General features: G+C 45.2%; 1 protein-coding gene across 4 annotated transcripts in view; it reads left to right on the forward strand.

The window, feature by feature from the left end:
* Positions 1–12943, forward strand: part of cux2 (cut like homeobox 2) — a 150490-nt gene that overhangs the window by 97500 nt on the left and 40047 nt on the right. For 3 of the 4 annotated variants that reach the window (XM_008119875.3, XM_062958703.1, XM_062958702.1), the window contains exon 4: positions 9705–9783. The exons of the other annotated variant lie outside the window; for it this stretch is intronic. In XM_008119875.3, coding sequence (XP_008118082.2) covers positions 9705–9783 — 79 coding nt within the window. The remainder of the gene's footprint in view (positions 1–9704; positions 9784–12943) is intronic. 4 annotated transcript variants of the gene reach the window in all.

Consider the following 12943-nt stretch of genomic DNA (forward strand, 5'->3'; position numbering starts at 1 on the left):
TTGGCACAGGAGCAGGACTATATGCAATTGAACATGTATTCCTTGAGTTACAGCCAGTTCTTTCTCTCTGCCCAATGTGAGGTTTTATGCTTGGTAGGTACCCCGGTCTTGAGTATTTCTCTGGGTTTATGAGAAGCCCGATGGCGTGCCTTTGTTCTTTGAACCTGGCTGGGATTCCCGCCGAGGGGCAGCAAGAACGGCAAAGGACTCCTTGAGAAAGTTCAAATGAGATTAACGTCCTTTGGATTTGAATATCAGGAACTTTGCCAGCGTTTCATTGTGCCTGTCAGGAAGTATTATGACAAAATTAAGGGCCAGCAGCAATTTTCTTTCATTCAGCATCATCGTCTTGGCAAAGTCAATTATTTAAAGCCTTTTCCCTCCCCGATTCTTTGCTTTCCCGTTCAGTTAAGCAGCCAGTCTTTGTTATGCTTCTCATTAGGAATAACATGGTGGAGAAAATAATATTGATTCAATTCATACAACCTTAAAGTTGGGTTGCTGTGTGTTTTCTGGGCAGTGTGCCCATGTTCCAGAAGCATTCCCTCCTGACGTTTCGCCCACAGCTGTGGCAGGCATGCTCAGAGGTTGTGAGGTCTGTTGGAAACTAGGCAAATGGGATTTATATATCTGTGGAATAATGTCCAGGGTGGGAGAAAGAACTCTTGTCTGTTGGAGGCAAGTGGGAATGTTGCCATTGAATAGCCTTTCAATTTCAAAGCCTGGCTTCTTCCTCCCTGGAGGAATCTTTTGTTGGGAGTTGTTAGTTGGCCCTGATTGTTTCTTGTCTGGAATTCCCCCGTTTTTGAGTGTTGTTCTTTATTTACTGTCCTGATTTAGAATTCATTTCCATTTTCCCCCCTTTTTGTTGAAATGGTCTACATGCTTGTGGATTTCAATGGCTTTTCTGTGTTGTCTGACATGGTGGTTGTTGGAGTGGTCCAGCATTTCTGTGTTCTCCAATAATATTCTGTGTCCAGGTTGGTTCATCGAGTGCTCTGCTATGGTTGACTTCTCTGGTCAACTTAGTCTGCCGTGCCTTTCGTGTTCCTTGATTCGTGTCTGGGAAATGCCGCATTTGGTGGTCCATTGGCCTGTAGAGCCCAATTTGGGTGGTTCAGTTCACCTTGGAAGAGGTGAGGTTCGCCGGCCAGTTGATACTCCACAACAGAGATCAGAAGATCTGCAAGGCCAAGAACAAGCCACGAGAGTCAAGACAAAGACCCACCCAGAGGAAAAGTGTTCTTACCAGACATCAAGAGAACCACTGACCGCAAGGGGAAGCTGATGAAGACCACAACCTACAAACTATCTACAGATCCACTAAGAAATTCCAACAAATGCTCCATTCAGCAAAGGACAAGAGGGATCTGCTCACCTCTGCAGGTGTCTACCATATACCATGCAGGTGTGAACAAGTCTACATAGGGACCACCAAGGCAGGAAGCAGCCGGGCTTTGAAGCTGCAAGGCTACTCAATGCTAATCAAGGTGGCCAATTGCAACATTTTATTTATATTTATTTATTGGACTTGTATACCGCTACTCCCAATTTGGCTCGGAGCGGTTTACAGAAATAGATTAAAACAATAGTATACAATTGGCTTTAAAATAACAATAAGAACAGAACATAGCCCCAAGTTTTTCACCCATCAAAAGCTTGCCTCCAACAGACAAGAGTTCTTTCTCCCATCCTGGAAATTATTCCACAGGTATATAAACCTCACTTTAGAGCAAGAATTTTAAAACTATTATATGGGTGAGATTTCTGTTGGAAATGAGTGTATAGGGTGGAGTCTAAACTTTCTCTTTTAATTTTTGATCGATGCTCTTGTATTCTGATTTTCAGGGGTCTGGTGGTCATACCTATATATAATAAATCACAAGGGCATTGAATTACATAGATTACGTTTTCTGATAAACAAGTCATGTAGTTTTTCAAATTGATCTTGATGTGCAGTGATGGATGTTGGAATTGCTTAATATTGTACGTGAGACCACAAACGTCACAATGTCCACACTTAAAATTCCCTGTGATAATATTCCTGGGTTTTAAATTAGATGTTTTGAAATCAGAATGAATGAGAATATCTTTAAAATTTTTAGATCTTTTGTGTGCTATAATAGCTGCATCTTTGCACCCTGGGATCTCCTGTGCGAGATGCCAATGCTTATTGATAATTCTGCGGATATGTGAGGTCTGTGAAGTAAGTGTTAGTGGACAGATAATCCTGTTTTGTTGCTGTTTGGGTCTGTATTCCAATAAGGTACTCCTATCAATCTGTTGGGACTTCTGAAAAGCCTGTTTCAGTATCTTAGCTGGATAGCCTCTAGCTTTAAGCTTGTTGTTAAGGGAATGGGCTGCTCCACTTGCCTAGTTTCCAACAGACCTCACAACCTCTGCGGATACCTGCCATAGATGTGGGCGAAACGTCAGGAGAGAATGCTTCTGGAACATGGCCAGACAGCTCAGAAAACTCACAGCAGTCCAGTGATTCTGGCCATGAAAGCCTTTGACAACACAAAAATAAAGTTCATTGTTTGAACAGAGTAGAAGTCCAGTTCGGGAAGATTACATGAGAAAGGTGTGAGAACAAGCACATGAGAAGACCTCTGCTTTGTTGTCCTCATCAAGATGACATCCAAAGTATAGGAATGTTTTTGCACCTGGGAGACAAATAAAGAAGAAATTTATAGCGTAAACTCAGGAAAAACACCTGAATAAACCATCAGATGGAGTTGCCATAAGTTGGAGTCAACATGAAGCTAAGATGGAAACCTTATCCTTTGTCATGAGTCATATCTTCACATTATCATTTTTGTTTATTGACATACATCTTGTTGCTTCCCTCCACATCTTCAGAAGCTAACCTTCCCTATCTTTCAGGGATATTTTGCTGCCAACGCCCATATCAACTGAGAGCGATGGTTGTTGTAAAATCTGTGTACGTTCAACCCTCCTTTGCTTTGAGGGGCAGAATATGGACCAAGAGATACAATTGAGAGAGGGGACAGCAACCTTTTTTTAACCTGTCAATTGCAATAATATTTTTGCTCCGGAAAAAAAGTGAGCTTGATAAGGTATAATCATAGCATAGAGGCCAGCATGACAGTGGTAATTAATTAGGCTATTATGCATTCTGTGGTGATAATTGCTTTGCTGGAAAGTCACCAGCCATGGAAAGGACCCCGAGTAGAAATGTAATTCATCAATCTCCCGTCGTTGCCGAGCGCGGTTGTGTTTTCTCTCACCTTGAGTCCGTGGGCATGGCGTCGGGAAGGGACAACACCCCAAAGTCAATGGCACGGCGTACCACAAAAGTGTGTATATGGGGACTCTGGACCCACAGAGAGGGAGGTGCCTAGTATGGTCCAACATGGAGCCCTAGACCTATCACACATAATGTGTGGCAGAGGACAGAGTAACTGGAATTACAACTCTTACTGTCGGAAGGAGCTGCCTTAAAATACTTCTCCGCTTTTGAGCAGATTATCTAATATGGGATAAGCAGATAACCAGGGATATATCCATCCTGAGTTCCCTTTGAGATATAGGGTGGAATACAAATAAAGTTGTTGTTGTTTTTGTTATTATTATTATTTTATTACACAGCAAGCAAGATAGATATGCTGGATCATTATTATTTTTAGGTTATTATTACATAGATTATTATTATTATTATTATTATTATTATTTTATTATGACACAGCAAACAAGATAGATATGCTCAAATTTCATATCACAAAATCACAAGTCGAACACTTCCCGTGTCTAGGACTGTGTGGTGTATTTTCGGATGATGCAGCAGATCCCAGTAGGGTGGCCTTTTGCAGTTGGTAGATCGTAATTTTGTCAATGTCTATGGTTTCCAAATCCCGGCTGAGATCTTTTGGCACGGCACCCAATGTGCCGATCACCACCTGCACTGGTTTCTGCCAGAGTCGTTGAAGTTCAATCTTGAGGTCCTGATAGCGGCTGAGTTTTTCCTGTTGTTTTTCGTCAATGCGACTGTCACCTGGGATGGCGACATCAATGATCCAAACCTTTTTCTTTTCCACAACTGTGATGTCTGGTGTGTTGTGTTCCAGAACTTTGTCAGTCTGGATTCAGCACCCAATGTGCCGATCACCACCGGGACCACCTGCACTACTCACATTTTGCTTTTGAACTGCTAGGTAGACAGAAGCTGGGCTAAAGGCCTGGAGCTCACCCTGACCCAGGCTTCGAACGATCAACTTTTCGATTGATAAGATTTACTGCAGCTGGTGGTTTAACCTGCTGTGCTAAAGCCTGGCCCAGACCTCTGTGTTGAGAGCTCAGAGGTGCCTTGAGTCCTTGTGACCCATACTCAGAAGACACTGCGGCGACCAGACTTGACTTCCTCCTCATGAAAAAGCTAGAAAGGCCAGGATTGGACAAAGGCAAAGAAGCAAGATTTTGGTTGAGTGGTCTTTGCATGCCAGATTACACTCATACTGTGACATTTAGCTTTCTCTTTCCGTTTGGTAAGGTAAGCGGAGGGAAGCGCAGGGTAAAATACCAGCCTACAATCCATCAGGTCATGTTGCAGAAAATGTCTCGTTTACGTCTTGGTGACTGGAGTGGAAACCCACGGCGGAGAGGAGCTTTGGGGCAGGCAAGTGTGCAAACTTCGGAAGCAGCCGGAGCTTGCGTGGCTTCCCAGAGAAGGAGCTCCGCTTTCTACAGTCGAAAAGCCAAACCGGAATGCAGGAGAAGAAAGAAAACTCACAGGGAGAATACATCTAAAGTGGGAGCCGAATATGAACAAGAGAAACCCCAGCTTCCTCTCAATACATGCTCTGGCGTAATTCAATTTCCAACAAGGAGACTTTCACTTTATTTATTTATTTACAGCACTTATATTCCGCCCTTCGCACCTCGAAGGGGACTCAGGCAGATCGCAGAAGACATATACGGCAAACATTCAATGCCATTATACACAGACAGTACAGATAGAGGTATATAGGCATTTCCCATCTTTGGCGTCCTGGAGGTTGTGCTTGATTCCAGCCACTGTGTGGTGCTGTCGCTCCATCTACCCTGTTTCCCCTAAAATAAGACATCCCCAGAAAATAAGACGTAGTAAAGGTTTTGCTGAATTGCTAAATATAAGGCCTCCCCTGAAAGTAAGACCTAGCAAAGTTTTTGTTTGGAAGGATCGGTAAATGTACGTACCATAGAGTGTTGTACATGGAAATAATGGTAGGAACAAGAAATTCTTGGTAGGATTCAGTTTGTCTGGTTATGCTGGTTTGTGATGACAACTACTGTACAGTATATAATATATGTTTGTTTTTTTGTTCAACAATAAATGTGAATTCTTCTTCATGGAAAAATAAGACATCCCCTGAAAATAAGATCTAGAGCATCTTTGGGAGCAAAAATTAATATAAGACACTGTCTTATTTTCGGGGAAACACAGTATGTTGAAGAGCCCTGTTCACAGACTTCCTCCTTTTTTGTTTGCTGGCATTTTCCTGGTATTTTCCTTATGGTGCTATTAAAATACCTCCCCTCTTACGCGGTACCTAGTTTTCTACCCACAGTTGTTTTCGATCTGCCAGGTGTGCAGTGAGCTGAGTTGAAGGAGCCCCCGGTGGCGTAGTGGGTTAAAGCCTTGTGACTTGAAGATTGGGTTGCTGACTTGAAAGCTGCCAGGTTCAAATCCAACCCGGGGAGAGCGCAGATGAGCTCCCTCTATCAGCTCCAGCTCCATGCGGGGACATGAGAGAAGCCTCCCACAAGGATGGTAAAAACATCAAAAACATCCGGGCGTCCCTTGGGCCATGTCCTTTCAGACGGCCAATTCTCTCACACCAGAAGCGACTTGCAGCTTCTCAAGTTGATCCTGACACACACACAAAAAAAGCTGAGTTGATGGTTGGGTGCTCACCCCCAACCTGGGCTTCGAACTGCCAACCTTCTGATTGGCAAGATTTATTGCAGCTGGTGGTTAACCTGCTGTGCTAAAGCCCGGCCCTTTGAACTCTGTTTCCAGCAATTGAAGTAAGATCTGTACTGAGGGGGGAAGTTGGAGGAGGAGAAAGGAAAAGGGACATTTTAAAAACAGCTCTGAAAATGGGAAGGCAAAGAATTTGCCAGACAAGTCCCTACCAAAGTCATTCTAAGAAATGTCGTGCCCAAGTGCCTCTATGCACATAGTCCCGGCCGTTTTATTGTATAAGCCCAGCTGAACTGGAATTGGCGGCTTTTATCAAACACCCCAAGGATGAAATTTGGTTTGTGTGGAAACTGACAATGGCAGGCCTTCCTTGCAAGGTTTCAATTCCCTCTGGACACAACAGAGAAGTTGGGAAAACTAGATCTGTGTACTGGGATGCTAAAAAAAGACCGGGGCTTATGCAACGTGAACAATAGAGTAAAAGGAATTGGGATGGCGGAGGGGGGCAAAGAAGTGATCTTTGTGCTCCAGTGCCCAGAGCAGTGAGTGGTTTGCTCAGGTGGCTGGTGAATTACAAATGACTGGCTCTGAATGACAAGCAATTTCAATGCAGTCTTGTGTGGAAAGCTTGCAAGCTTTTTTGAGCAGCAAGCAAAAAGACAATTCATCTTTCCCTTTCTCTTGTGGGCAGGAAAGATTCTGCTAAGAACAAGGCACTACTCCAGTCTTCCTTGAAGTTCTAGATGCTTTCGAAATAGACCTGGGTCTTGCAACGAACCAAATAAGCCTTTATTTTGGTTCATTGGTTGGTTTCTCCTTTTGGCATCTGGGGGAGCAGATATAAGACCTTTTCTTAAGTGTTTTATTCTTTGACAAGAAATCCCTATAATCCATTTTTCAGCTTTTCCAGGGTGAAAATGGCTTTGGGAGGGAAGGAGGCTATGGTTTCATTCACCTCTTTTCTGTCCTTCCCCGAACCCCAGCTTTCCTATCTCGATCCCCAACCTGATGCCTTTCAGCTGTGTTGGGTTACAGCATCCATTGTCCACAGCCAGTCTGGCAAAAGGTGCCCTTTTGAAGATGTCTATAGTATTGAGGAAGGTGGGTGCTGTGGGTTAGGGTGTTGCACTCCAGGCCTGGAAGCACCTATGACCACTGCACCATACAAGAATCCAGGAGTATAAGCATATAAAAAGCATATGAAATAAGGAATAAGAAACGAAGATATATAATCCAAAAAGGTTTAGCAAAAGGTGAGAACCAAACAATAATCCAGATGTCTCATAAAATTCCAAAGGTGACAAAGTCCAGGAACAGCTAGGAATCATAGATACAGCCTAAGTCCATAATCAGGAAGATATAACTGGTAAGATGTGAACAGTAGTACATGAACAGGAACATAGAAAACTTCCCGGATATATTAAATCCAAAATCAAAGCTTGACTTGAACCAGGAACAAGAGAACTCAGGCTTAGCATCTCACTCTAACGCAGCGTTGCCTGAACTGACATTAAGGTAAACAACTTGCTTAATAGACACCCATGAAAGCATTTTGTTTCCCGTGAATTTCTTTCACAATTTTCTCATGTAATCTCTCTGAATGACACAATCTATTTTCGGCTCTGATTTATAAACTAAGATTTTGTTGGTCTCCATAGCTGCAGGTGGGTTCCCAGGGGAAGCCTCCTTATCACTCAGCTCTTCTCTCGATTCCTTATCTGCTGTTGCTACTTCTGACTGCCCTTCAGGCCCTGCACTTTCCGAGACGGTTTTCTCACAGAGAGAACCACCATTTCCCAGACTTGAGGGCCCATCACTTTGTGCCACAGGAGAGCTCACAATCCTCTCTGAATCATCCACAGGAAAGCTCACAATCCTCTCTAAATTATCAGTTAAACCATCAGCCTCTGGTGACTGGTCAACAACATAGGCAGCGTAGAAGTTGGCTATAATTAATCTGATTTTAGGAGCCGCACCGGCTTGGACTTCATTCCTCTTCTTTTTCTTCACTTCCTTTGCCTTGCTTCTCTCGAGTCATTTTCGTACTCATTGCGGTGGAAATTAGACAGCTTGCTTTGTGTATAAACACCAGAGTTTATTTGTGAAACGCAGAAATGTGTCTTTTCCTTGCTCCTTGCTGTGCATCATGGTTTTCTGGGAAGAAGATTTGGTACAATATTTGAAAAATATGCACCACAGTAAAGGTTCAAAACATAGAACACAATATGTATATTAGAGCATCATAGACATAATAATGTTAACAATAATACAAATAATAATACAACTGATGATCCAATTCTGTCAGCTGTAGTGGCACACAGTCGTTAACTTACAGAGTATAAAGATTTTTAGACTGCAATCATCCAGATTTAATTGCTACACAGAGCAGTTTTCAGTATAAAACATATATCAGACATATATCAACAAGACTCCAACTAAAGTTTGTTAGCGACACAATATGTGTACATTCAGTCTCTTCAAAATGGCATGTAATATACTGTAAAACTAAATATATCAGTGTACAAATCAATTGGCTCAAACCTGGCTTGGAGTCAAAACAAATCAAAGTCTCTGTAGTCTTGGAGTAGTTCTATAGGACTCCTCAGGATGTAAATGCAGTCAATTGGCTGTAGCTTCAGTTTGTACCAAATGTTGCAGTCATTTACAGTTCCCAGCCAGGAAGCCCGGTCAGATAGATGTTATTTTAAAGTGACTGGCTGTGAGCTGAAGTAAGCTGTTTACATAAGCCGTTTACTACTGGTTCCCAGGTTTACTCCAGTTTCAGTTAACCCTTCATCTGGTAAGCGGCAATGTTTTGAATATTTGTATTGTTGGCTCAGCTTCAAGTTTTATGTTCGCAGTGCTGATTGTGCTATAGTGCGAGCCTAGTCTTGACCAGTGAGTTTTCATTTGAGGAAATCACTCATAAGTGAACCGTGCCAACATTACCGTTGCATTGATACCATTCTGCTCTTATGAGGAGGTGGATAGGTGGGTGGTGAAACTGTTTTGCAAAAGTTAAGTGCCAGCAAGATGTTTTCAATTGGCAAGGAGAGTTGAGAGCTCTCGTTCCATTCCTTGTTCTGAAATTTAGTCCATCCTCTATGTTTACTTCTGCAACCAACTTCAGTTTCAGAAAAGCACTATCTCCTACTCAGTTTGTTTGTAGTGATCTGCACCTCTTCTGGCAGATCATTCCATAAAGTGGCTGAAGAAGGGGCAATGTTTCTGTTTTTCAGATGGTAAAGCACAAAATGTTAGCATCTGCTTCCTTAGGACCTCCGCCTGAGCATTGAAACAAAAAGGCACCATTTGATTTCTTATTTAAACCCTGGCATTAAATTATAAATTTCATTTACTCAGAGTGTATCAAAGATTGATGATGGTGTGACATTACCGGAGCATTGAAGATTTTGCCCGAGGCAATGGGCCGAACTTGAACACAGCACTGGGCACAGCATGGCAAGTGGCCCCAAATGTGTGCCTTGGTGAGGGGAAGAGATTCTGTACTATGGAGCCAGAGCAGTCAAGTTCAGTTTGGATGTGCTCAGTGGGGGTGAATGTCCTTTCTTTTCTTGCTTGGTGCTGATTTGGTGTTCCTCCCACGTGGTGCTGCCCTGTCACCTGTCCTCCGGGGAAGCGGTGCATGTAGACCTGCCCTGGGATAACCTCTCTCTTGTATTCCTCGATCAGTGACGTCCTCGCTGTGGCTTTTACTTAAGGGAGCATCTTTTCCTCGACCGTGCCTGCATTGTCCTTTTGTGCTTCTGTTTCCCTGCAGGTGGTTGCGCTGAGCAAAAGAAGCAAAGAAGCCGAGGCCGCGTTCCTGAACGTTTACAAGCAATTAATTGAAGTGCCAGGTATGGAAGGCCTCTGCAGCTGTGGCCGAATGGCTGCTCAAAGGGTGAAATCTTTCCTCTTGGCATTTAGTTGCAATCTTCCATCAAGCTTTGCCTTGGGAGGTCCTTGAGAGAAAGAATGCCTGTTCCAGAGTGTTCCACATGAACCAAGACACTCTGCTTTCATCCTGATGTCCTCCAGGTCCCAATTCAAAGTGCAGGTTATTACCTATAAAGCCCTAAACCAGGGGTCCCCAAACTTTTTAAACAGGAGGCCAGTTCACGGTCCCTCAGACCATTGGAGGCCCTGGTTTGGATGAGGCATTCCGAATTGTATGTGTAAGTCAGTGATTCCCAAAGTGGGTGCTACTGCCCCCCAGTGGGCGCTGGAGTGATCCAGGGGGGCGGTGATGGCACCTATTAGGACACGGGGCGGGGCCAGGGGAGGGGCGGGGCCTCTTTCCAAGTGCCAGAGACAGTGCTGAGCCCCTGAGACGACTATTAGGACACAGGGGGTGGAGCTAGAGGAGTGGGCGTGGCTTCTTCCCAAGACCCCGAGATAGGGCTGAGAGTCTATACCTCTCCTGAGGTACCTGTTAGGACACAGAGGGCAGAGCTAGGGAAGGGGGCAGGGCCTCCTTCCAAGAGCCTGAGACAGGGCTGAGCCTCTATACCTCTCCTGAGGCTCTTGTTGGGACACAGAGGGCGGAGCTAGGGAAGGGGGCAGGGCCTCCTTCCAAGAGCCTGAGACAGGGCTGAGCCTCTATACCTCTCCTGAGAGGACTTTTAGGACTAAAGGGTGGGGCTGGGGCCTCTTCCCAAGACTACGAGACAGGACTGAGCCTCTATATACCTCCCCTGAGGCGCTTGCTAGAACACGGGGCGGGGTATAGAGGTTCAGCCCTGTCAGGCACTTGGGAAGAGGCCCCGCCCCTTCTCTAGCCCCGCCCCCTGTGCCCTGGCAGGCGCCGCAGGGCAGGGATAGAAGCTCAGCCCTATCTCAGAGCTCGTAACTCCGCACATCCCAGTCCTGGCCGCCCATTTGTGGCCCCGCCCACCTCCCCTCCCAGCCCTGCATCTTGGACTAGGGGAGAGGCTCAGCTCCGCCCGCTTGAGCAGGAGCCACGCCCACCCCTCTAAGCCACGCCCACCCCTTTCCAGGGGGCGCTGAGTCATATTTTTTCTGGAAAGGAGGCGCAGGCCAAATAAGTTTGAGAACCACTGGTGTAAGGGGTGGGAATGTCTTTTCTCCGTTGTTTCGATAGACACTTAGTGGAGTTCTTGGAAAAGGGGTCCCGTTTGAGCTCAAGCTTTCAGCCCTGTTTGTAATCTGATATGCTTCATGCCTGGGTTCTGAATCTCTGTACGGAAAGGCGGTGTGGATGAATTGATTTCCGCACCGAGTCGCGGCAGTTCCTCCGCTCTTCTGGGCTCCCTCGCATTGGTCGGCAACCGGCGCTGCAGGGAGGCCTGGCGGTGAGCCGCCGTCCCCCGTGTTCCTTTTTGAAGTGCGAGCGCAACCGACAAGTGGAAACATCTTTTGCTATTGCCGGATTTCAGTGCCTGAGCCAAATCTGTCTTGACAATAAAAAAGGAATACATTTGCTCGCGCCTTGTAATAACGCTGCCGTGATCCGCGCTTGTCTCTTTGACGGCGAGTTAACTAAGATGACTGAACTCCCGGCACAGCAAAGGGGCAGACAATGGGATTCGGAAGCCATCGGCTCAGAGGTGGATGGGGAAACTGGTCGGGTCCCATGTATTTCTCACTGTGAGCGGTACCTGGGTGGATTTGGCGAATGGACGGGGGCCGTACAACGCTTCTCAGCCACTTGCCAGCCCAGATTGTTGGGATTCAGGATCCAAAGGGAATACAGCTTCCTAGTTCTCATGGCTGCGGACTTGACCTCACAAACAGGTGAGTGATGCTTGAGTCCACCTCAGAGGAAAAAGGGGAGTTGAATGGTGTGTCTGTGCTGCTTCGGTGTTGTTATGCTGATCAAAATATTTTTCAACTATTAGTGCAGATGACTTAAGCCAGAGGTCCCCAATCTAAGGCCCGGGGGCCGGATGCGGCCCACTGAAGCCATTTATCCGGCCCCCACGGCACACAGGCTGAGGGGGGTTGGGCTAAATGACCCAAGGGTTCTCTTCTTCTCTTACAACCATTATTATTATTGTATGACACAGCAAACAAAATAGACATGCTGGATTTCGTATCACAAAATCACAAGTCACACACTTCCCAAGTGTCTAGGACTGTGTGATGTATTTTCGGATGATGCGTGCAGATCCCAGCAGGGTGGCCTTTTGCAGTTGGCAGATCGTGATTTTGTCAATGTCTATTGTTTCCAAATACCGGCTGAGATCTTTTGGCACGGCACCCAGTGTGCCGATCACCACCGGGACCACCTGCACTGGTTTCTGCCAGAGTCTTTGCAGTTCAATCTTGACGTCCTGATAGCAGCTGAGTTTTTCCTGTTGTTTTTCGTCAATGCGACTGTCACCTGGGATGGCAACATCAATGATCCAAACCTTTTTCTTTTCCACAACTGTGATGTCTGGTGTGTTGTGTTCCAGAACTTTGTCAGTCTGGATTCGGAAGTCCCACAGTCTCTTTGCGTGCTCATTTTCCAATACTTTTGCAGGTTTGTGATCCCACCAGTTCTTTTCTGCTGTGAGGTGGTACTTGAGGCATAAGTTCCAATGAATCATTTGGGCCACATAGCTGTGCCTCTGTTTGTAGTCTGTCTGTGCGATTTTCTTACTGAGGATATGATCAATTAATAATAATAATAATAACATTAAGGCCGGGTGGCCATCTGTCAGGGGTGCTTTGCTTGTGCTTTTGGTCCACAGAGGCAGAAGGGGGTTGGACTCAATGGCCCAAAGGATCTCTTTCAACCTTCTTTATTATTATTATTATTATTATTATTATTATTATTATTATTATTATTATTAACATTGAGGCTGGGTGGGCATCTGTCAGGGGTGCTTTGCTTGTGCTTTCGGTGCACAAAGGCAGAGGGGAATTGGACTCAATGGCCCAAAGGGTCTCTTCCAACCCTCTTTTTATTATTATTGCTGTTATTATTATTAATAATAATAATTAGTATTATTGCTCGGTGGCCAACTATAGTCCGGCCCTCCAATGGTCCGAAGGATTGTGAACTGGCCCCCT

The sequence above is a fragment of the Anolis carolinensis genome, chromosome X (genome assembly GCF_035594765.1).
Source record: "Anolis carolinensis isolate JA03-04 chromosome X, rAnoCar3.1.pri, whole genome shotgun sequence".
Classification (NCBI taxonomy): domain Eukaryota; kingdom Metazoa; phylum Chordata; class Lepidosauria; order Squamata; family Dactyloidae; genus Anolis; species Anolis carolinensis.